This window comes from Cannabis sativa, chromosome 9 (genome assembly GCF_029168945.1).
Source record: "Cannabis sativa cultivar Pink pepper isolate KNU-18-1 chromosome 9, ASM2916894v1, whole genome shotgun sequence".
In the NCBI taxonomy this organism is placed as follows: domain Eukaryota; kingdom Viridiplantae; phylum Streptophyta; class Magnoliopsida; order Rosales; family Cannabaceae; genus Cannabis; species Cannabis sativa.
In genome coordinates this window covers 60,494,944-60,517,916 of record NC_083609.1, presented here as the reverse complement: position 1 = coordinate 60,517,916, position 22,973 = coordinate 60,494,944, and the positions used below count along the sequence as shown (strand labels likewise).

The 22,973-nt window shown below is 28.1% G+C and overlaps 2 protein-coding genes across 3 annotated transcripts; both read left to right on the top strand.

The window, feature by feature from the left end:
• Positions 1 to 5,660: 5,660 nt before the first annotated feature.
• Positions 5,661 to 9,951, top strand: LOC115724053 (F-box protein SKIP24). Of its 2 annotated transcripts, none has more exons than XM_030653505.2 (5): positions 5,661 to 5,987; positions 6,062 to 6,235; positions 7,124 to 7,286; positions 7,383 to 7,533; positions 9,525 to 9,951. In XM_030653505.2, the coding sequence occupies exons 1-5, from the start codon at positions 5,752 to 5,754 to the stop codon at positions 9,656 to 9,658; spliced, it is 858 nt and encodes a 285-aa protein (XP_030509365.2). In that variant the 5' UTR covers positions 5,661 to 5,751; the 3' UTR covers positions 9,659 to 9,951. The 2 variants fall into 2 exon arrangements, with proteins under 2 accessions (XP_030509365.2, XP_030509366.2); XM_030653506.2 differs by having other exon boundaries at positions 5,665 to 5,987; positions 9,560 to 9,951.
• Positions 9,952 to 19,477: 9,526 nt separating this feature from the next.
• LOC115721852 (transcription factor MYB60) lies at positions 19,478 to 21,591 on the top strand. Its single transcript, XM_030650938.2, has 3 exons — positions 19,478 to 19,835; positions 19,956 to 20,085; positions 20,388 to 21,591. Exons 1-3 carry the CDS (start codon positions 19,703 to 19,705, stop codon positions 21,259 to 21,261), a joined length of 1,137 nt encoding a protein of 378 aa, XP_030506798.2. The 5' UTR covers positions 19,478 to 19,702; the 3' UTR covers positions 21,262 to 21,591.
• Positions 21,592 to 22,973: the final 1,382 nt, after the last annotated feature.

Sequence of the window (22,973 nt, the reverse complement as noted above, 5' to 3'; positions counted from 1 at the left end):
AGGTAGATGTTATTGGGTACCAGTAGTCACCAACACATTTTATAGATGATGATTCACGATTGGTTAGTGATATTTCTTAAAAATTATTTTTTTTAAGTTATATGAGACCCAATACTTAATTACACCAATAGCGGTATGATACCGAGGAGGGTGCTAGGCACAGTAATGCCTTTTAGCAATTCTCCATATTAACTTTTACAAAAAATAGCTAACCACTCATAGAGCGTCACCTATAAAAAGTGTTGAGCACCAATAATGTTCAATAACTTAATGCTCTTAATATTATAAAGTAGAACTTAACTGTTGTTTTAATATAGATACAATTTAGATAAATATAAGAAATTTATTTGGCTAGCGATATTTACTAAAATTTATTATATCAAATTATATGATATTTAATATTTAATTACAATAATAGTGATATGATACCGAAGAGAGTACTAATTAGCACCATTAATATATTTTTAGCATTAGTCTAATGCAAAAGGTAAAGATAAAATTCAATAATAAAATAATAATAATAATAATAATAATAATAATAATATAAATCATTTAATGCAAATGAACATATTAACTAAAATTTAATAATAAAATATTAAAATTTATCTCAAAAAAATAATAAAATATTAAAATTGCATAATAATTAATACAAAATAAACAAATTTTACATCATACTATATTATAATTTAAATTTAAATTATTTTTTATTATAATAAAGAGTTAAAATATATAAATATATAGTTTATATGTAAACATAATAAGTTGATGTGCCAATATGGCAGGTTAGAATTGAAATTTTTTAACACAAAAATATATATGGATCAAATTAGAATTGATCCTTTAAATATGTATACGAATATGACACGAATACGTACACGAATCATCACCTATATAAAATTAGGAAAAGTCTTAGCATGTTTCTCGTGGTTATGTTTTATTATTATATATATAATGTAATGTATGTCTTAGTCCATTTTCTTTAATGTATAAATAAAAATAATATTTACAAGTGATAATGTTACATCCAATCAAGCTCATATACTTTTAATATATTTTGAATGATCATAAATAAATACAACATGGTGTACTCTTTTGTTTGATTCTTTGCTTTAATTAGTAAATAGTTTTTTTCTTAATTTAAATTATATGTTGTCAGAAAATAATTGTAGTACCTTTCAAAAATAAATATATAATAATAATAATGAAAATAATTGTACAAATGATTAATAAATAACTATTTCTTTTATTATTATTTAAGAATGGATAGTGTTTTTAGTGGCAATATTATATTCATGAATTGTATAAATAATTTAAGGTTAATAATTAAGATTTTTGCTTTTCGAACTTTAACATGTAATTATGTTTTTGAATTTTTAAAATTGTTAAAAATTTCTTTTAAACTATTGAGATTGTTGAATTTGAAGATTTTATGTCCAATTTTAGTAAGAAAAGTCTAACATAAATAAAAATTCAGAAGACATAATTTGATAATGTCAAAGTTCGAGAGATATAATTTGATAGATATCAAAGTCTAGGGAGCATAATTTAGTAATGGTGTTTTTTAGTTTTAACCAAAAAAGGAATAATATTATAAAGATACTTTCAGCTGGCCAAATAAACAAATATATAGCCTAAATAAAAGAAATTACACAAATACCATTTACACACACCTTCAACCCAGGATGCGTACTATCGCGCAATCATTGCGCAACCACGCAGCAACCCAACGCAATTAAAACAAAAATTCAACCTAAAAGAGAACTACCATTAATTCCGGCGACTTCACTTGAGAAGACAACTAGAATCAATCAAAACAGGGGCTATTTCGAATTTATAAAAAAAAAGTGTAGAAAAACTACTATAAAACTAAAATTCAACCGAAAATTCAGTTTAATTTGTGCATAAAACTAATGTCCTGACTTCAATTTTTAGATCCATAAAAGGCAGATCTCAAAAAGTTGAACTGGAGTTCCCAAACAATCCAACTCAAGTATAATCCAAAAAAATTTACATCAATACTATAGTAAAATATTTATCCTGGTGTATTTTCATTGTTTTCCAAATTTCTAATGGTGAATTTGCTCATATTAAATCATAAAGAGACATGTAGATTGAGTTAGTGCAAACACTGTTATGATTATTAATGTTTCATAACAGTTGCATTACAGTTACATAAACATTTTTCTAACAGTTATTTCGTCTGATCTAAGTCTGATGCAACCTTCGACCAACCATCCAGAAACTTTCATTTGATTGAAATCTTCGTCTGATGTAACCTTCGACCAACCACCCTGCAACCATCGTCTGATTGAAATATTCGTCTGATGCAACCACCGCGCAACCACGTGCACACAACAACTTAGAAAATATAAGAGGTATTTTAGTAAATAAAATCACATAAAAGATATAAATGTTGTCCACAGCTTATGAATATATATTTGTAAATAAAGTGTCAATTTATATTTTCTATGTAATAATTCTATATAATAAAATTGAATGAAATTGGACAAAAGCCTTTCAATCTAATAATCTCAATAGTTTAGGAAAATTTAGAGAACATCATTTAGTACATGTCAAAATTTATAAGGCAAAAATCATAATTAGTTATAATTTTTTTTCTTATTTAATAATTAATAAATATATTTCAAACAAATCACACTGAACAAAACAACTCGAATTAGTCTGAATCATCAGGAATTATAATGGTTGAATTGGGATTGTTTTGACGATAGTATTTAAAACCACAGTTACAAAGAACAACCCAATAAACTATTTACTATTAGACAATAATTATAGGAGTGATCAATATTCAATATACGGTAGAACTTCTATTTAAGAATACTCTATTCAAGAATAATCTCTAATTTGTTATAAAAAAATCAAGTCCCGATTTGGGCCAGTTATAAATAAGAATAACCTCTAAATTGTAATTTGTTATACATTTTCTAAGTCCCGTATTAACAAAGTATACCTCTATATAAGAATAATTACATCTTAATAAAATATATACATGTATTTTGTAAATTTATTTATGTAAAATTAATAATTTTATTTTAAATTATAATACATGTATGAAATTATATTTACTTTAAAATATTTCTATTATGATATATTATTAATGATTATTTATTGTTATTATTGTTACATTGATATTTTTTGGTTTTTTAATTTTTTTTTCTAGTGTAACTCTATTTAGTTATAACCTCCCAATTAGAATATAATTTACTTAGTCCCAAGTGTATTCTTGGATAAAGGTTCTACTGTATATAGTTTAAAGGAATAGATAGAGCTTTTATAGTCACATTAATATAATTGAGTTGTCATGTTTCAATATGGAAAATGAAATTATAATAACAATAGTTTGCCTTACCATGTTATTTGTGATTCAAATTAGCATCTAAACAATTATCATTATCTTTTTCTTTTTTCTTTTAATAAATAAATAACAAATGCAGGCATCAAAATATTAAGGACTTAATCTTGTTAATTTTATTTTTTGCATTTTTAAATTAACAAAAATATTTTATAATTTATTTATTGATTTAAGCTTGTATTATTCTTTATTTTCATATATTTGTATTTTATTGATTAATTTTCATAAGGTATGAAAAGTGACTAACTTTTTTATAATTGGAAAGTTTGTCATAAATGGTAAGTTGATGAATAAATTAATTTCTATCTTTCCAATTGTGTAAATCAAATCATATATGAGTTTTCTATTTGGTTTCATCAAATTTCTTGTGAAAAAAATCAAAGCAAGGATTTTCTTTTTCTATAAAAGGAAAATTGCACTTATTGCTCACGATTTTATAGATACAAGTAGAAACTCATTGGCCAGTTGAAGATCTATTTTAGGGAAGTGCCTAGTGAGTTGTGGTCTTGTTCAGAACGTGTATAAGTTGTCAATAAGGTGTATATTGATTATAAGTACTCTTTATAGTAGCTAGATCTTGGATCTTTTTCACATATTTGTATTTCATTCATATCTTGTAAGAAATAGTGTCTTTGTTGTGTAGAGGAGAGGGTGTTCGTCTCTTCTTCTGTATTTATGTACTTTGTATTATCTTGAGTCTGTAAACAAGTCTACAAAAAAATAACAACAACAGTGCTACCTTCAGGAGAAAGTTCTATAAGTTTTCGGGAGATAGTTTTTCAAGTCTTGCCTCGAGAGGAAACAATCACTCTTCAAGGAGATCAAAGGGAGTTTGATCACTTGAAGTTTCAGCAAGATTCAGTTAGAAGGTGGAATACATCAAGCTTGCGACATATAATAAGAGAGAGTCTATTTGTGCATAAGTTAATTATTTTGTATTTTGTATTCAGTACCACTGATGGGCGGGCTCCGCTAAGGTGGCTGGAAAGATTCTATAACAAACATAACCACACTTCTTGTATATCTATTTGCATTGCAAAATACTTGATATGAGATAGGGAATCTTCTTTGCCCATATACATTTTCCATGTGGGCATTTTGAACTTGTGCGGAAGGTCGAGTTCATTTATTCGAGTAAAGAAAGGTGATCTTCGTGTCCAAATGAGTTCTAGGTAGGGGAGTTTTGGATACGTTAGGCTTTGTGCTAGGCTCTTAAGATTATTTATTTGGGCTTGCATCCATGGATCAACTTGACCTACCTGTTGCCTAATCTATGTCACTTGTTGACGCCCTAGAGCTCATACTAGCACGTAAGTATCCAAATTAATTGGTTGAACATAAGGAGAAATCGTCTCGTCCCGCTTTTCTCTCCTTTGGTTCAAGGTATTCCTGAGATCACCCACTTGGGGTCCCATTCTATCAAAAACTGATTGGTCGTGGGGCCTCCTCGTAGAATTAGCATTGTTTGGAGGAACTTCTCTACGGGCACAACAACGCTGGGCGCGGGTTACACTGTCTGCTTCATCTTTGTTATTACTTGAGAATGAGTGATTGATTTGTATTGTGGCCAGACCTTGTTGTTGATAGTACTGAACTTACCCATTTTGTTCATAAATAACTATAGGTCCTCGAGTTCCCCTAGTCAGCTGGTTCACTGCATTAGGTTGAGGAAGGAAGTTTCAGATGTTTTGCCCAAGATAAGTACTTGGTCGTCTACCATTTGGCCTACAGTGGGATTTTATGATCTTGGATTCGATGTCGCGGCCTACTGAGTTTGTTGAACGTAAGTTGTTGTGCGCTACTCCAGCCCATTATGTTGTCTAGTCGAAACATAAGGCCCTTTCCCCTTGTTGGGAATTCTAATAAGTGGAGCATTTTCACGCAGCTGCCGCCCAACTTGTTGATTAAATTTCCTTATCCGTTCGGTCGCCTGCCTAGATCGATTATTAATTGCCTCATGTTGAGTCCTTAGAATTCCAATCTGCCTATCCATCCAATCTTAGAATAATTGTGAGATTCCCATGTTAGCCTGAAACCTAATCCCAACCCACGTAAACCCGACCCAACCCATACATGATCGACCCAAGCCCAAAACCCGTTAAAATCTATTCGATGTGCACCTATAACTTAAATAATAAATATGATATTTTATAATTTAATTAACGATATTTATAAAAATTATTATATTAAATTAATATACTCATTTTTGTGCACATAGAACCACCCCATTTTACCTCCCCAAATTAAAAATTGAAACTTTTTTTTTTAAAAAAAAAATAGAAAAATTGAAACTTTTTTAATGAGAAGAAAATAAAAATTGAAACTTTTTATCAAATTTGGGGTATACTGAAAATCAACGACACCACTCCTAACCGGAGATGTCGTCGGCGGCGGCACTACCAGACGAGCTATGGCGAAGAATTCTCGAGCTAGGTATAACTATAAAGACTCAATCTTTAAGCTTCAAAGATCTATGTCGCCTTTCAATCACCTCCACACGCTTTCGCCGATTATCTTCCGACGACGATCTCTGGTCCCATGTTCTCTCCTCCGATTTCTCCCTCGACCGTTACCGATCTCCATTGCTCTCCTCCAAGTCATTGTACAAATTCAGGTAAGTAAGAAGCTCTGTAATCAGTTTTAGGATTCTCTCTATTGCCTTTTTCTGATAATATTTTAGGGTTTTAGGTTTGAGAGGGAAAGAGAGAAGAAGAAAGCTGCTCACAGAAGGGAAATGTTGAGAAAAGAGAGCCAAATTGCTGAACATTTGAAAAGGATTAAGAAATTGAAGAATCGTTTGGTGGAGGAGCAAGAAAAGATGAAAGCAACCATTGTTGAGTTATCAAGTTTGAGCAAAATTAGGTAATGGTGTTTTTTTTTTCTTTTTGGAAAATTTGCCAAACTAACAATATGAAAATGTTAAATTAGAGAAATAACTACATTGAATTTAGACTGTGCGACCATTCGTTAGGGTCGTTATTCGATTCAATGAATCTCCGTTTCAGAACCGAACATGAGATTTTCACTAATCATGTATGTAAAGGTATAATCGGAAATTTGACAGCAATATTAGGTAATGGTTGTTTTTCGAAAAATTTGCCAAACTAACAACATCAAAATGTTAAATTAGCGAAATAACTATATTGAATTTAGACTATGCGACCATTTGTTATGATCGTTATTCGATTCAATGAATCTCCGTTTTAGAACTGTAACTATGTATGTAAAGGTATAATCGGTAATTTGATAACAAAGGCAATAAAAATCTAATATAGAATAGTATTTTAGGTGATATAGGATACGATTGATTAGCTGATGTTTCAAAATTGAATGTTAGTTCATAGGAACAATGTAAACAAACACCTTAAATTTCGATTAATGAAAATGTAAATTTATAATGATCTTTAGCATAGTGTAATTTTTAGTTGCTTGTGTGATTAAACATGGTTATTTTGCTAATAATTTTTTGATAATGACTACTTTTACAAAATTATTTTTTGTAAATTTCCAATACAGAATAGCATTATTGATTAGCTGACATTTTAAATTTAATGTTGGTTCATTGGAACCACATAAACAAACACCTTAAATTCCCATTAATAAAATTGTGACTATAATAATCTTTTTATGGTCGCATAGTGTAATTTTTAGTTGCTTGTGTGATCAAACATGATTATTAATTTTGCTAATGACTATTTTTTGTTTTTCTATTCTTCAAGTTTTGGTTTTTGGATATTTTGATTCATTCAGGCAAGCATCTGTGGCTTTGAATGTATGGCAGCCAGAAGTGGTTCGGGGAAGGCACAAGCAGATAGTGGAGCAGAATGTTGTGCCAGTTGAGTCTCGAGTCCATGCAATGGATATGGAGCTCAAGCTTTGCAGGCAACAAATTCGTGGTTTCGAAAAAGCTTATGTAAGTTTTGAGATTTATGATATTGCTATCTCTATGTGGCGAAATGTAAAGATTAGTGTGATGGATTTTTTCCTTTTCGGTTTCATTTTGAGGTAGAATGATGAGAAGAAGAGGTTTGATACTGCCAAAGAAGAGTTGAACTTATTGAAGTATCATCCTTTGAGGATTAATGAATCAACAAGTGGGGTGAAAGGCGAATCCGAGGCCAATAATGTCGAGAGAAAGAAACGGAGAAGATGCAATAAAGGTGAGATTAAAAGCTTTGTTCTTTCTTTCAATATATGTCATGAAGTTGCAGTTTCTAATTCTAAGTGCTAACCTTGTTATTGCATTTCTAATTTCTTAACTATCCGATACACAACGAAACTTAGTTTCGTCTACATTCTTAGAACGATTTCTTCTTTCATGTCGTAAATTCATTGCAAATCACTTCCTCACTGCCACAACTATGCTCCTTACTCTTCGTTCGGTTGTTGTTGTTGGATGCTGATCTATGATCCAACTTATGTTCCTATCTTTTGTATTGCATATTGGTAGATTGGACTGCAGTTTCTAACTCTTGTAGATCGGTTGGTTTTGTCGCTAGAGTGCGACAATACCCATTGGTTAACTCTTTTAGGCCATGTTTGGTAGGAAGGAGGGAGAGTAAGATGGATGGAGAGTTAGCGAAGGATGGAGAATATAAAGAAGAGAGAGGAAAGTAATAATTCTTTTATGTTGTTTGGTAGGAAGGATGGAGTGATTGAAGAATAGATAATTACTAATTTATAAATTACTATTTTATTCAAATAATTATTTTTTAATAATATTTTTTGAGGGTATTTATGTAATTTATAATAATTGAAGAGGGACAGTTCCAATCCTTCTATAATTAGCGAGATTCCAAATTGGGAATTTGAGTGGATTTGCTATCCTCTCACCTCTCATTTCTCGCATTCAATCTCTCTTACCAAACAAAGGGATTTATTATCTTCTCTCACCTCTCCTCTCCATCCCCACTTTTCGCTCGTACCAAACATAGTGTCAGAGTAATTGTTTAGTCGGAAAGAAATCATATAGCTATAGCTATAGATATAGTGAAATATTCTTTTCCATTTCCTTCTCGTCTCGACTTTGGATTAATTATTAAATCACAAGTTGTAGTGAATCTAGTGGTGATGTTGATACATTATTCAGTGTAGACATGTAAACTAAGTTAAGAATTGAAGGATGAGTATTGTTTTAGAATTTGTTAAAAGGATTGGGAAAATATTCATTTATTTTAACTCTTTTTCTAATTTGATTGTGTTTGGGGATTTTCTACCGGTTAGTTGTTTGCAAATGTAAATTTTTGTTTTCAAGTTTAATGTTTCAATACTACTTATTCAAACAGTTTACTTCTTGGTGATCTAGGATCTTATAAAAGTTTCTATTATGCAATTTTCAAGCTTAACGAGTGTATAAGAGGTTGATTTTGTTTGGTTATTTGCTGTGATTCGTAAGGGAAATTCCAATTCCAGATAATTTGTGCAATCTCACACCGCTTTGGGAAAGTTAAGCATGTTTAATCTTTATAAACTTTTGAGTTTCATTCACTATAGGGATAGTTGGAAATATTTAACTAAATTTAAATCAAAATTCGATAAGCCCTCTATGCAGTAGTTAGTGTATCAATTTGGGAAAGTTAAGCCTGCTTAATCTTTATAAACTTTGAGTTTCATTCACTATAGAGATAGTTGGAAATATTTAACTAAATTTAAATCAAAATTCCATAAGCCCTCTATCCATTTTGACAGGTAGTTGTGTATCAATGGAATATCATGTATATTCCATTGTTGTGAGCAATGGTGCTATGTGGGTGCCAAGTCTTTCGAACACATGTTGGTCTATTTTACTTACAACTCTATTAAATAAACATCTTGTTTTGTATTCTATCTTTTTCTTGCGAATTTAACTTAATAAGTCAAAAAGCTAACACTTTCTTTTATAGCATTCAGTAGTTACTCATTTGTTAAATTAGCCCATGTGGGATTCAAAATTGAACCCCAACCTATCAATTCTAATTTATTAAATATGTCATGATCTCATGATGAATTGTGTTGAAATCAAGTGCATCTAGTTGCAATAATGATCAACTATAGTTTTGGAGCAATTGATATATGGTTATTTATTGTTTCTGATTTTATTGCAACCTACAACATTTAAAGAATCACAGACTCTCTGTTCACTTAACTGGTACTATAATTTCTGTGCAAACAGGTACTAACAAATATGGTACTTTAATGTTTATCCAGATCAGAATTCAGAGAAAAAATCATAGCTGGTCATGCATCTTTCTCAGCGAGCGAGCATGCGCGGTCTGGTCAACCGCTTCCTTCAGACGATGGGCATAATTGGTAAAATGATTTTCTATCAGTGAAAATCTATTAAATTTGCTTTGTAGTTGGCTCTGTTGATGATCCGAAAACACGTAGATCTTACCATGAAACTTCATACATGTCGCGCTGAAGATCGGTTTAGGTGAAAAAGGCCAACAGTAAAGTTTTATGCTTTGTTCCATTTGGTGTGATGAACAATTATCCACAACAATGGAGAGCTATAGTGTGATTTTATGGGATTTTTTTTTTTCTTATAATATAAGTTTGCTGCAACTTAAATGGGTAATCAAAAGAGTATTTTGTCAAAATTGGTGACAAATTCACCTCTAGTTGTAAGATGGTCATTTTTGCCTCTACCGGCGGGGCATTTCTCTTTTCGTTATTTGAAAAAATTATAACATAATTTTTTTTTACATGGCGATGTGTATCGTGGCCATGCTGTTAGTTTTTAAAAAATTATGAATAATTTACAATATCAAAAACAAGATTTAAAATAATTTGTATACGTATAAAAGTACCCTGCACTCGTGCAATTATTAAATTTTTTTTAAAAACGGGAGAAGATTTGCCATAATTATTATGTACTCCATTATGACCATGTTTAGTTTAGCTTTTATAAGCTTTTTTTTTTAATTTTAAAATTAGAAAAATCATTCTAAGATTATTTGGATAAAAAATAAAAAATCTTTTTATTAATTTAAAAATCCTTATAAAAGAAGTTAAAATTTGTAACTTTTTTCAAAAAAAAAAATTTGAAAAGTTATTTTTAAAATTAAAATAATTTACATAATTTCTAATTTATATTTTTTTTTAATAATACCCAAATACTTTGAGAACTACTTTTCATTACAAAAAGATATTCATATAATACTTATTCAAATTATAAAAATAAGTCAAAACTTAACTAAATAGGATAATAGTATACTAAATTTAAATTATAATTTCTTCAAATGTCAAAACTAGAGGTGCGCAACTATTTGCTACATAATAACTCACCTCCGGATGTATTGAAATGTATTGACTAGATTTGTACTTCTTATGCAGAGTTACATGATGCTTTCTTGCCTTGCCCAACTCCAACCTCGAGGGTGTCTTAGAGTCCTCCTCCTCAGGATTGGATAAAATTAAACTGTGATGTGAGGGTGGGCCTTGAAAGCATGTGCACAACGGTCGTAGCAAGGAATCATCTGGGTGAAGTGATTCGGATTCACACGGCTCGGTTGGGCTTTTTAGATGTGTTATGTGGAGAAGCAACGGCCTGTTGTTTAGCTGTTTCGGTGGCTCTAGAGTTAGGTTTTAAGTTTATTTTGGTGGAGAGTGACTCGAGGATAGTTATCAATCTCTCAATGGGACAGAGGCACATTGGGCGTTTGAGAACTATGTCTCTTTTTGTATTAAGCTTTTAATTGCTGTAATTTTATGTATGTCAGTAGAACTTGTAATTTTGTTGCCCATAATGTGGCTAATTGGGCTTTTACCCACAAGTTGTACGGATCTATTCCGACCTCGTCTGTTCCGAAAGATCTCTTATGTAATGACCGAGAAGTCTAACGTTCTTTAATCGGATGCATGAATACGCTTATTTTCAAAAAACAAAATACCTATAAATTCGAGTGTGGTGCTTATTTTTCGATAAACATAAAAGTAGATAGCAAATAAATGACAATTACAATATCTTGTACTTATGTTGATCAAATTAAGATTAGGGTGTTAATAGATTTTGATATAGCTGTTAGGTATTTATGTTTTGTCCTTTTTTTTTGCATTATGATGTGTGCATATTTTAGTTTGCAATTTCTCAACAATTATGGTTGTGGAAAAATCAATCAATGTTGAAAGTGCCTCCTCAAATAATAAATAATAATTCATATTTTGAAGCAAATTATGTAATTTGTTTTTGATAAGGAGGCAACTCATGTTATTATGTCAAGAAACCTCTTCACATTGTTTTTAGTTGGTAGTTGTTAGTCTTGGTCATCTTTAAATGTATGTATGTATATGTGTATGTATAACTCTCTATAATTGTATATCATACTAATTCTTTGACAAGTAAACTAATAATGTGAAAATTGATGATATTTATCTAACTATTCCTATTACTTTAGATGAGCTTTATTGTTTTATTGTCACATCACATCCCATAAACTTTATTATATGTAATATTTTAGTACACTATATTATTATTATTATTATTATTATTATTATTATTATTATTATTATAGTGTGGGTATAAATAATTTTTTTTTTTGGGTATTTATATAAATATTTTTTTGGTCAAATAATAATAAATAAGGTAAATATTATTTTGGATCTTGTATTTTGTAAAAGTTACTAATTAGACTTTCTGTTTTGTTAAATAACAAAATGGATCATATATTTTTCAAATGGTATAAATAAGACCCTGGGCTTAATTTTCAATAATTTTATTTTTTAATATAATTAACCAACTTTAAGATAATTTCTAATACGAATAGATACAGAAAATGTAACCAGTTTTTTCATAACATCTTTAGATTAGATTTTTCTTAAATATTATTTTGACAAAAAATCAGTTCATGATCCTATTTGTACAATTTTAAAAAATATAGGGTTCATTTTGTCATTTAACAAAACAGATGGTTCAATTGGTAACTTTTACAAAACATAAAGTCTAAAATAGTAGTTACCCTAATAAATAAGGTTGTTTAGTGTAATAAAAATCTTTTTAAATTTTAAGGAGGTTACAAGTTCAACATTCCACAAATTTTTTTTAAAGAAATAAAATATCATTGTTGGAATTTGAACCCCCTAACAATTATGTTTAGGGTTAATAATATTTTAGATCTTGTATTTTCTAAAAGTTATCAATTGGACCCTCTATTTTATAAAATGACAAATTGTACCATGTATTTTCAAAATAGTACAAAATAGTACCATAAACTCAATTTTCAATAATTTTTTTATATAACCAACTTGAAGACAATTCCTAATACGAATAGATGCAGAAAATACACTCAGTTTTGTCATAACAACTCTAAATTGGGTAATTATTAATTTTTATTTTGACAAAAAATTAGTTAAGTGTATTATTTTGTACTATTTTAAAAATACAGGATCAAATTTATCATTTAACAAAACAAAAAGTTTATCAGTAACTTTTGTAAAACACAAAGTCTAAAATAATATTTACCTTAATGTCAATAATTTCATAAAAGTTAATTTAATACAATAATTTTACATTTTACATTTTACATGTTATAATACCTAATCTTATATTTTTTTATTAAAATTTTAAAGTCTTCACATAACATAAAAATATATAATCGCCTCATTCAATTTTATTTATATAGCTTCGCCTTCTATAATAGCAATAGTTTTCGTGACTAAATTTTTATTTGACACACCTTTAGAGACAATTTTTATCAGATCGACGATGAAGGTATCTTCTTCACGAATTATACGAAAATTTATTCCGAGCTATGAAACGAAACAAGTTCATTCTGAAAATGGGGTTTAATTTTCAAAAATAAATCATCAAAAGAATATCATTAAACTCTTCACCAACTCATTGTGAAAATGATTAATAAAATGTACACTTCCCTTAAGGTATCATTGACCTTTTTGCATATCTTGGTTTTGGACCAGTAATGAGTAAAGAAGTAACCTAAGCTAGTCTGCATAATAATAATGTACTAATTACTTTTTCTTTGGTGTGCTTTTAATTATCAAAACAAACATAGTACAAACATGCATACATACACTTTATTTTTTGAGTTGATCAAAATAATAACATATTTGGTCATCTATTTTCTTTCTTTCTTATGCAAATTTCACTTTCAGTACTTTGTAACATTTAGAATAATAATAAATATTAAGTACTTTGAGTTGGTAATAAAAAAAGGTAGGGTTTTAATGTCTTCATTTTTTAGTGTATGTCCTCTTCTTCTTCTTCTTCTTCTTCTTCATCTAAGATTATCCAATGTTCTGATTTATAATTATAAGTGGTCCAATATTATTCTGACTAGTTCTGGATTATATATGCTTGGTTTTACAGAACGGTTCTTTGTATTTGTACTATCATAGTTGGCAAAATTAAGGGTGTTTGGTATTGGAATCTAATATAAATAGTTTCATTAAAAAAATTAAAAAAAAATAAAATAAAAAATTGAGTTGATAGAAAATGAAAATATACCGGAATTTTTATTTTTATGGTTTTTAAAGTATATGTTTGTAAAATCATGACTATGGGAAAATTTTAGAAAAAAAAAATTAAAAAATATAAAAAAAACAGCATAAGGTACCTAATTATCCTTTTATGGTAACTGGTTATGCTATTATGGTAACTAGTTACCCCTTCGATTACCCTTACCTCATTTTCTTATATTTTTAATTGTTTTTTATTTTTTCATAAAATAACCTTTTTGAAATAAAAACAATATTTTTACACAAAAGTATAAAAACCCCAAAAGTTTATAATTTCCTCAAATATATCTGCCATTTGTGGTATGGTAATAAGTATAGAAGTAAAATTACAATTTACTAATTCTCTTGTTACTTTCTCACATATGTCTTTTCTTTGATATGAAATTTCTCTATTTCTAGTAATTCTCTAGTCACTTTCTAGTAAAAATTGCTTTTTAGAAATAGAGGATCGATTTTTCAAAAGAAAGAAAGAGATATTTGTAGGGCTTATATGGAAGAGAAGTGTTATTTTTGGCTACTTTTGCATAAATATTTGAGTAGAATGGCATCGATTTTAGGTAATAAATACTATTTTAAATTATGTATTTTGTAAAAATTATCGATTAGACTCCCTGCTTTATTAAATGACAATTCAGATCCTGTGTTTTTTAATTTGTACAAAATAGACTCTGAATTTAATATTTAGTGACAATTTTTTAGTCACAACATAAATTGTTTGTAATTAAATGTGACTTTTAATCACAACAAAAAGTTATTTCTGACTAAACATAGCATTTAGATACAAATTATTAATAATTTAGTTTTAGTCACAACAAGTATTGTGACTAAAAATACATATAGTCACAACAAATTGTGATTTGTGTGACTAATACCTTTCGCCACATACATTTTAGTCACAACACTAAAATGATAATTTACAATAGTCATAACTTTTTTACTTTTAGTCACAAATTTTGTTGTAACTAAAAGTAAGATTTTTTTGTAGTGTTTTAATTTCACAAAAAATTAAGTTTAAGTTTTATTTTGTACTATTTTAAAAAATAAAAAATTTAAATGATCATTTAACAAAATAAGAATCTAATTAATAATTTTTATAAAAGACATGACCTAAAATAATATTTACCATATTTTAACACTCATTTCTTACCTTATCTTATCTTTTATGGTACAAAAACACTAGTAGGGCTATTTACAAATTACAACTAACTACTTCGAGCAAACATAATGATCATGATTAAAAAAAGAAAGAAAATAAATCATAATATATAGTTTTATTGTTACTTTATTTTCTTTTTTAAAACTTTTAAAAATAAAGGAGCAAATAAAAGAGTAATGCTATTGATCCATTTTTGGCAATTTCAATCACATACTCTATTTCTCTAAGCTACATGCCTTACTTCTTTTACTATAAAATAAAATATAATTTTAAGTTAATTTTAAATTTTTGAATATATTACTTTCATAAGTAAATCTATCTAAAGATTAATTAAGTAGGAGAATATAATCAATATTTTATAATTTATAAAATAAAAAAACATCAATTGATGATCTTGATATATATATATATATATTATTCAATATATTATTGGTAATTAACAAGCTTTAATTTTTTCTTACTAAAAAATGTCTTAAAATTATTGCATTGTTATTAGTGAGTAAATTAGTGACGTCATATTGTTTTTAACGACGTTTGTACACACTCAAAGACAACGCTAACTTAAAAATATTAATTTCTATTTGATAATCATATATTAAAATAGTAAAAAAAAAAAAATTGATAAATCTTTTTTGTAACGTTTAAATTCTTAAAAAAAATTAAATAAATTTACTAGAAAGTGAATATAATTTTTCATTAAAATAAACATAAATTTTTTTTATAATAATTAAGCCCTCGTAAAGCAATGTAAAAAAAAATTGAAATACATTAATACTCATGAAAGTATATATTCAAAAATTTAAAATTAACTTATATTTGTCATTATTATTATTATTATTATTATTATTTCTTGAGTGGAAGTATTAATTAATTTGAACTAGTAAACATACATAGTACAAATAAAGTCATCGTTTCACATTAAATATATTACTCTTCCATTACTATATATCTAAATATCAATAAGTTTTGAAATAGAAGAAGAAATTAATAATAGGGTCACTTTTACATGAAATGAAATATATTTATATAAATAATAATAATTAAATAGCCACCTAATTATTGGGTTCACAATTATTCATCAATAATATCACAAGCTATAATAAATATATAATATATAAAAAAAAGAAATTAATTAAAAAGAGGAATAATAAAGAGAAACGAGCATGAAAAGTTCCTATCTTTGGTGGACGATACATGGTCTGTCACGTGACCCCAACATGGAAAGATATCACATAATTACCCACAATTACAAACATAATATTTTAGGGCTTTCCTTCCTATCCGTGATGGTGTTCAATATTACTACCAGATAATTTTATTAATTTGGAGGAGATTTAGTCTCTATATGAGCTAAGGGATCGAAAACTAGAAAGTATTGTCATAATAGTATTTATGTTACAAACGGGATATTATTTAAGCTACCAAATTGTACTTATAGTAGCATTTAGAGCAAATTTAGCGAGCGAATTCGCTCCCTCAGCCGTAACGAATCCCTGTAAAACCCTAGCAATATGTAACCTAGTCGCCTCACAACCCTTAAAACCCTAGTGTTGCCTCGAATTCTTCCTAAAATATGTGGTTGCGACTGTGTGACACGTGGGTCTCAAGGCCCTCTCACCCACGAAATTAGCTAAGTTATATATAAACGGGCAAGTGCACTTCAGGAAGTGAGCTCCCGGAGAAGCATATAAAGCATGTCTCTCCTCTCCGAGAGTTAGAGATATAGCAAAGCATCTACGGGAGAGGGAGAACCTGTTCGAACGGTCACTTAGTATTTAATGTGGCATGCAAGGAAACGTCTTAAAATGCCCATAAGAGGACATGACAGTTGGCGTAAGCTTCGTTTACGGCGATTACACGATAATCAAGGGGTCTAGTAACGACTTCATTATGAAAAATCACATCAATCAAGAAAGGATAAAGATTACTCTCACCTAATCCCTACGATACCTACAGCATAGGTCATGTATACCGTATTTTACATCCCTTAGGAACTTGTGCACATACATGCATGGCTGGCACTCAAAGACAAGTGATCCCTTTTTAGTGATCCTTACCAAACTCTATAAATACCCCTGAACAAAATGGAAAAGGGGGGATCGAAAAAAAAAAGCCAGAGACAGAGAACTCACCAAGAACATTATCTGTATAAGAACTCTCATAAATAAAAAAGACTCGTAGATTACGGCTCATTAATGTCCGAACCACGTAAAAACTACCTGCATTAATTATTCTAAAGCTCTCATCATTATCTCATTTAATTGGTTGCCAAAAACCTCGGTTAAGACCTAACAATCTCTCTCTCTATCTCGCTCTTTCCCACCATTGTCGGTTGCCCCACCGCCTGAAGGTATTGGTTTTTTTCTTTCTTCTTTTACCCTCTCTCTCTTTCTCTCTTTATTTTTCTCACCATTTTTTTTTCTTCTTTACAAATAGTTTTTTTTAAGGAAAAAATTATTTGTGTTAATATTATTATGGACTGTTAATATCATTCTGGACTATTTGTGTTGAATCAGACTCTCTTTTCATATTAATCATTTTCCAACTGAAAAAGAAATAAAAAAATTACATATATATGGCTTCAGTTATTTGCCTAATAGTAGAAGCCATAAGAGTTGTAGATCCACATATGTATGCCCCTATGGTTTCAGTTATTAGCCAAATAAACGAAGTCGGAGTCCCTTTTGCCATTAATTTTTTTCAACCCCCTTTGCTTTACCTTTAGTTGCGAATTTTATCAAAACCGAAACTAAATAATAACTGAAGCTAAATGGTCATTTTGTAGTAGTGGAATGAGCTACCATTTTTACTTCTAATTAATTAGCAATTTTTTTTATAGAATTATTAAATTAAAATATGTAAAAACTCATATTCAGTTACATGAATAATAATGGATGACACATTGTGACATTGCTGGAACATACCACTGATACCCTTGACTTCTCTAAGTACCACTACAAAAAAATAGCTACTTTTAGTGACAACCTTTTAGTCACAACATAATTTTTTTGTGATTACATGTGACTTTTAATCACAGTACAAAGTGTTATTTGTGACTAAAACATAGTGTTTAATTACAAGTTGTCCCTAATTTAATTTTAGTCACAACAAGTATTGTGACTATCGTGACTAAAAATACATTTAGTCACAACAAATTATAATTTTTGTGACTAATACTTTTAGCCACAGACTTTTTAATCATAATATAAGAATGATGTATAATTAGTCACAATTTGTTTACTTTTAATTATAAATTTTGTTGTGTACTAATTAATTATGACTTTTGTTTTTCTATATTGACTTCATATGTACATAGATCAGATAGGGTTTTGATTTTGTCTTGTACAAAAAGATGAAAATCTTTGTTGAGTATAATTATTCATAATTCCTTGGATTTATTATGTTTATGATTAGTAGTCCATATAAAAAATATGTTGTCTCGTTTGAAGATGAATTGCCTTTCGACATTATTTGTTCATTAATTCAATAATTTTTCTATATATTTTCAAATTTATTTTGTGAATTATATTCAATCCACGTCCATTTGATTATTGATTAGATTAATAATAAGATGACAATAATCAATCATAATTTGAAACCTAAATACATAAAATCAAACTTATAATTAGTGTTTGTTTATAACAAAAACCACAATTAATGTTTTACTAATACTAAAATACACACAAATGCCTAATCAATTTAATTATGGAATAATCTAATATCTTTTACCACAGTTTTTGACTAATAACATCAAAACTATATATGTAGTAGTGAGCTATAACATCAAATTTATTGCAATAAATAATTATTTTGCATGTTAAATAATTTTAGTAATGAAAAGGACAATAGTGTGGCCCTAATGTGGGACATCATTTAATTAAAAACCTATGTATAAATTTGCTGAGCTGATCTTCATCAAAAAAAGTACTATACATATATTTATCAACTAATAAATATTAATAAGAGAGAGGTAAAAAAATGAAATATTAATTAATTGATGAGTCATCCAAGGTAGATTATATATAGGGTAAATAGTGATAAGAATTTAAAGTTTTGAATTTGTAACCAGCATAAATTCAATATTTAAATTTATAAAAATATAATTTTTTCTAATTTTATGATTTGTACATATTTCATTTTGAATTTATTAAAAGAAAAATTAAAAGTAACTCACAATACATGTTTTTGTTTACACCCAATAATATAGAATCTGAACCTTATATATCTCATATTTAAGATAATAACAGAAATTGTACTGACATCGAAATTAGAGAAAAAAATACAGTTTTACAAACATTGAATACTTATTATGTTACTAAAAAATATTAAATTTATAATACTTATAAACTTAAAACTTTAAAATACTTATACAGTTATTTATACATATATATTATTAATAAAGAAAAGTGTCCTTATCTACCTCATTTATAGTCACCAAGTGTATATAAATATACACATATAAATATATATAAAAGATCATAAATCACATGTTGATGACAGCACTATTTGATGATGATGATGAAATTAAAGGTCAATATAGAAAATTAAAGATAGAGAGAGAGAGATGGAAATAGAAACCAAACACACACACACATATAGTATAATAATATATATCATTTCAGTATAGTAGTATAGTGTTTGGGTGTTGGGAAAATAGAAAAGAAAATATACATATAATAGCTAGGTTAATCTAGGGCTATAGATCAGAGAGAGGAGTTGCCATGGGAAGGCCTCCTTGTTGTGATAAGGTTGGCATTAAGAAAGGTCCATGGACCCCTGAAGAAGACATCATTCTTGTTTCTTACATCCAAGAACATGGTCCTGGAAATTGGAGATCAGTTCCCACCAACACAGGTTAATTAATTATAATTAATATTAATATTAATTATTTATGTGTTTGTTTGTATTATATATGAATATGATCATAATTTTATTACTTAATTATTTAGGGTTTTTGTTTTTATGGTTAAATAGGTTTGATGAGATGTAGTAAGAGTTGTAGACTTAGATGGACAAATTATCTGAGACCAGGAATCAAGAGAGGGAATTTCACTCCTCATGAAGAAGGAATGATTATTCATTTGCAAGCTTTATTGGGTAACAAGTAATAAATTCTTCGAACTGTTCTTCTTTATATAAATATATAGATATATAGATATTAATAATGTTATTAATTCATCTTCTTCTTTTATGATTTTTGATATATCGATCGAAATAAGAAACTTATTTTTCATTGGCTAATCGATGTCTTAATCTCGGGTTTTTATTACTAATAATAATCATCGTCGTATGATGACATATTATTAGAATTGATGTCTAAAATTTATATATCTTGACTTATTAGAATCGATGTCTAAATTATTTAGCGAAAAAAATTAATTTTGTTTTTTTTATGTTTATATATAGATGGGCATCCATAGCTTCATACCTACCACAAAGAACAGATAATGATATAAAGAATTATTGGAACACTCATTTGAAGAAGAAGCTCAAGAAGTTTCACTCAGCTTTGGAACCTAATAATGATATTAATATGTCTCATGATCACTCAACAACAACATCATCATCTCATCGCTTTCTATCTAACAAAACTCCCCCTCCTCCTCCGCCTCCACCTCCTCCAACTACTTCCACGAGTCATGGTGGTGGGAGTAGTGGTGGAGGAGGTGGGGGTGGGAGCGGGAGCGGGAGCGGGAGAGGGTCATCAGATAATAATCTGAGCCTGAAGCAATCCTCATCATCATCTTCTTCTACAATTTATGCTTCTAGTACCGAGAACATATCTCGTTTACTAGAAGGTTGGATGAGATCTTCTCCAAAAAGTACTAATAACAACAATAGCATATTAGTACCTCCAAGCAACAACGGGATAAAAACCGAGCAACAGGTACTACTAACAAATGGTGGTGGAGGTGGTGGCGGCAGTGGTGATTTGGTATCTCATGAAGAGTTCGAGTCTATTTTGTCATTTGAAAATAATGTGAATAATATTATTATTAGTAATAATAATAATAATATTTCTTCGTGGGACCGATCTTCAACAACTCATATGGATCATAATCATGATTACCATGATTATGATCACGATCGAAAAGAAAAGATTAATCATAATCACGATCATAATCATGATCATGATGATGATCATAATAATAATCATAATAATAAGCCTCCATTGTCTTTTCTTGAGAAATGGCTATTGGATGAAACAAGTACAACTAGTAATGCTACAACGGCTAGTCAAGTGGAGGAGTTGATGGAGTTGTCTCCTATATTGTTCTAACCCTAGCTAATTATATTAATTATAATTAATACTATATCTATTTATATATATTTATATATATGTTTGTATTTTCATGGTGGTGACAATAAGTGTACACAGCTTCTTTTTAGAGAAAATTAATGAAAAGATTAATAAAAGGAAGCTGTGGCCCTTGTTGAATTAATTAGGGTTTTCTCAATAATTAATTTTCATAATTGCAGATATTATATATGCTTTTGTTTGAGATTTCAAGAAGTTGGAATCTTTTCACTTTTTTTCATTATTATTGTAACCTCTTGTATTAATAGTTGGGTTAATTAATTTCATCTAATTAAGCTAATTTCTTTCTTTGTGGAGTACTTATTTTTTAATATTTTTTTTCTTCTCTCATAAGTTAATAATAATTTATTGTTGATTTATTGATCAAGTTATATATATATATAAATAAATTTATATATATGTTATAGTTACCAACATTATATATTTGGTCAATAAATATAAAATTACTTGATCATGCGTGTCTTGGTGTGTATATATATATATATGTATTTATATTTTTATATATATTATTATATATATAATTTTAATGATATTTTAGGTCACTTTAGGGAAGACCCAATAAAGAAAATAAAGCATTGAAGCTAAAGTTTAGAAGTAAAAACTACCATATATCCATAGTAGCTTTCTTAGAATTAATTGCAATAGAATTTAATAATCTAATTTATTTTTTATAAATATATTTGAATTTTTCATAGTTAATTACTGTTCACGCAACCTAGGGTGAGAATTTAATATTACATATATATATGTATTAATTAATATGTAGCCCCACAAATTAATATACATGATGTACACATATATATATATTTATATTTATAAATATATACATGGTATAAAACTTTTGGATTTTCCTTGAAATAACTAATGAATCAACTTTGATGATTACTATAAGAAATTACAAAAGATATATTTATATATATGTGTGTGTAATATTGGCCATATATCACGAAAGTCTTGCATATCTTTTTTTTAGGGCAAAACTATAATTAATGGCTGTGTTTTTGGGTGTGTAAGAGTGAGACTTTTTTTTTCTCTTTATTTTTGGATTATTAAATGAAAACATGTGATCATATTCAACTTTCGGTGTTACATGTTATATATACATATATAAAATTTTTATAATATATTCTCTTAAAATGATGTATGGATGCACTTTTATATATTTTAGTATTCCAAATAATTTTTTAGTTAAATTTTTTTTATGGTCACGTACGTTATAGTATTTAAACTATTCTGTAAAATTTTAAAAATTACGAAAAAAATTTAACACACTAAAAACAGAGTTTAAATAGTATGTTACATGTATAACTATTTTATTATAAGTGTGAAATAAACTGTTTAAATATTGTTTTCTATATTATAAATTATTCTAAATTTATTAAAATTTTATAAAATATAACTATAACATTCACGAATATAAAAAAAATTATACCAAAATAAGTAAAGAGTGCATTGTTGTATCCCAGACTCATTAAGTACAAGCACCCTTATATATAGTTTATATATTTATATATATGGGTTATTAATATGGTTACTTCTATACCATGCAAAAAAGACCTATAAATTAAGCTTTTTCACAAGAGTAGTGGTTAATTAATTTTGACTTGCTGTACTATATTAGTAATAATAATTAATTCATTTATTAACATTTATAAATATATATATATTCTCAC

Coding starts and splice junctions, on each gene's coding strand:
- LOC115724053 (XM_030653505.2), top strand. CDS start 5,752: ATGTCGTCGGCGGCGGCACTACCAGACGAGCTATGGCGAAGAATTCTC. Junction 7,287..7,382: donor GTGGTTTCGAAAAAGCTTAT/GTAAGTTTTGAG, acceptor ATTTTGAGGTAG/AATGATGAGAAGAAGAGGTT. Junction 7,534..9,524: donor ACGGAGAAGATGCAATAAAG/GTGAGATTAAAA, acceptor CTGTGCAAACAG/GTACTAACAAATATGGTACT.
- LOC115721852 (XM_030650938.2), top strand. CDS start 19,703: ATGGGAAGGCCTCCTTGTTGTGATAAGGTTGGCATTAAGAAAGGTCCA. Junction 19,836..19,955: donor ATCAGTTCCCACCAACACAG/GTTAATTAATTA, acceptor ATGGTTAAATAG/GTTTGATGAGATGTAGTAAG. Junction 20,086..20,387: donor CAAGCTTTATTGGGTAACAA/GTAATAAATTCT, acceptor GTTTATATATAG/ATGGGCATCCATAGCTTCAT.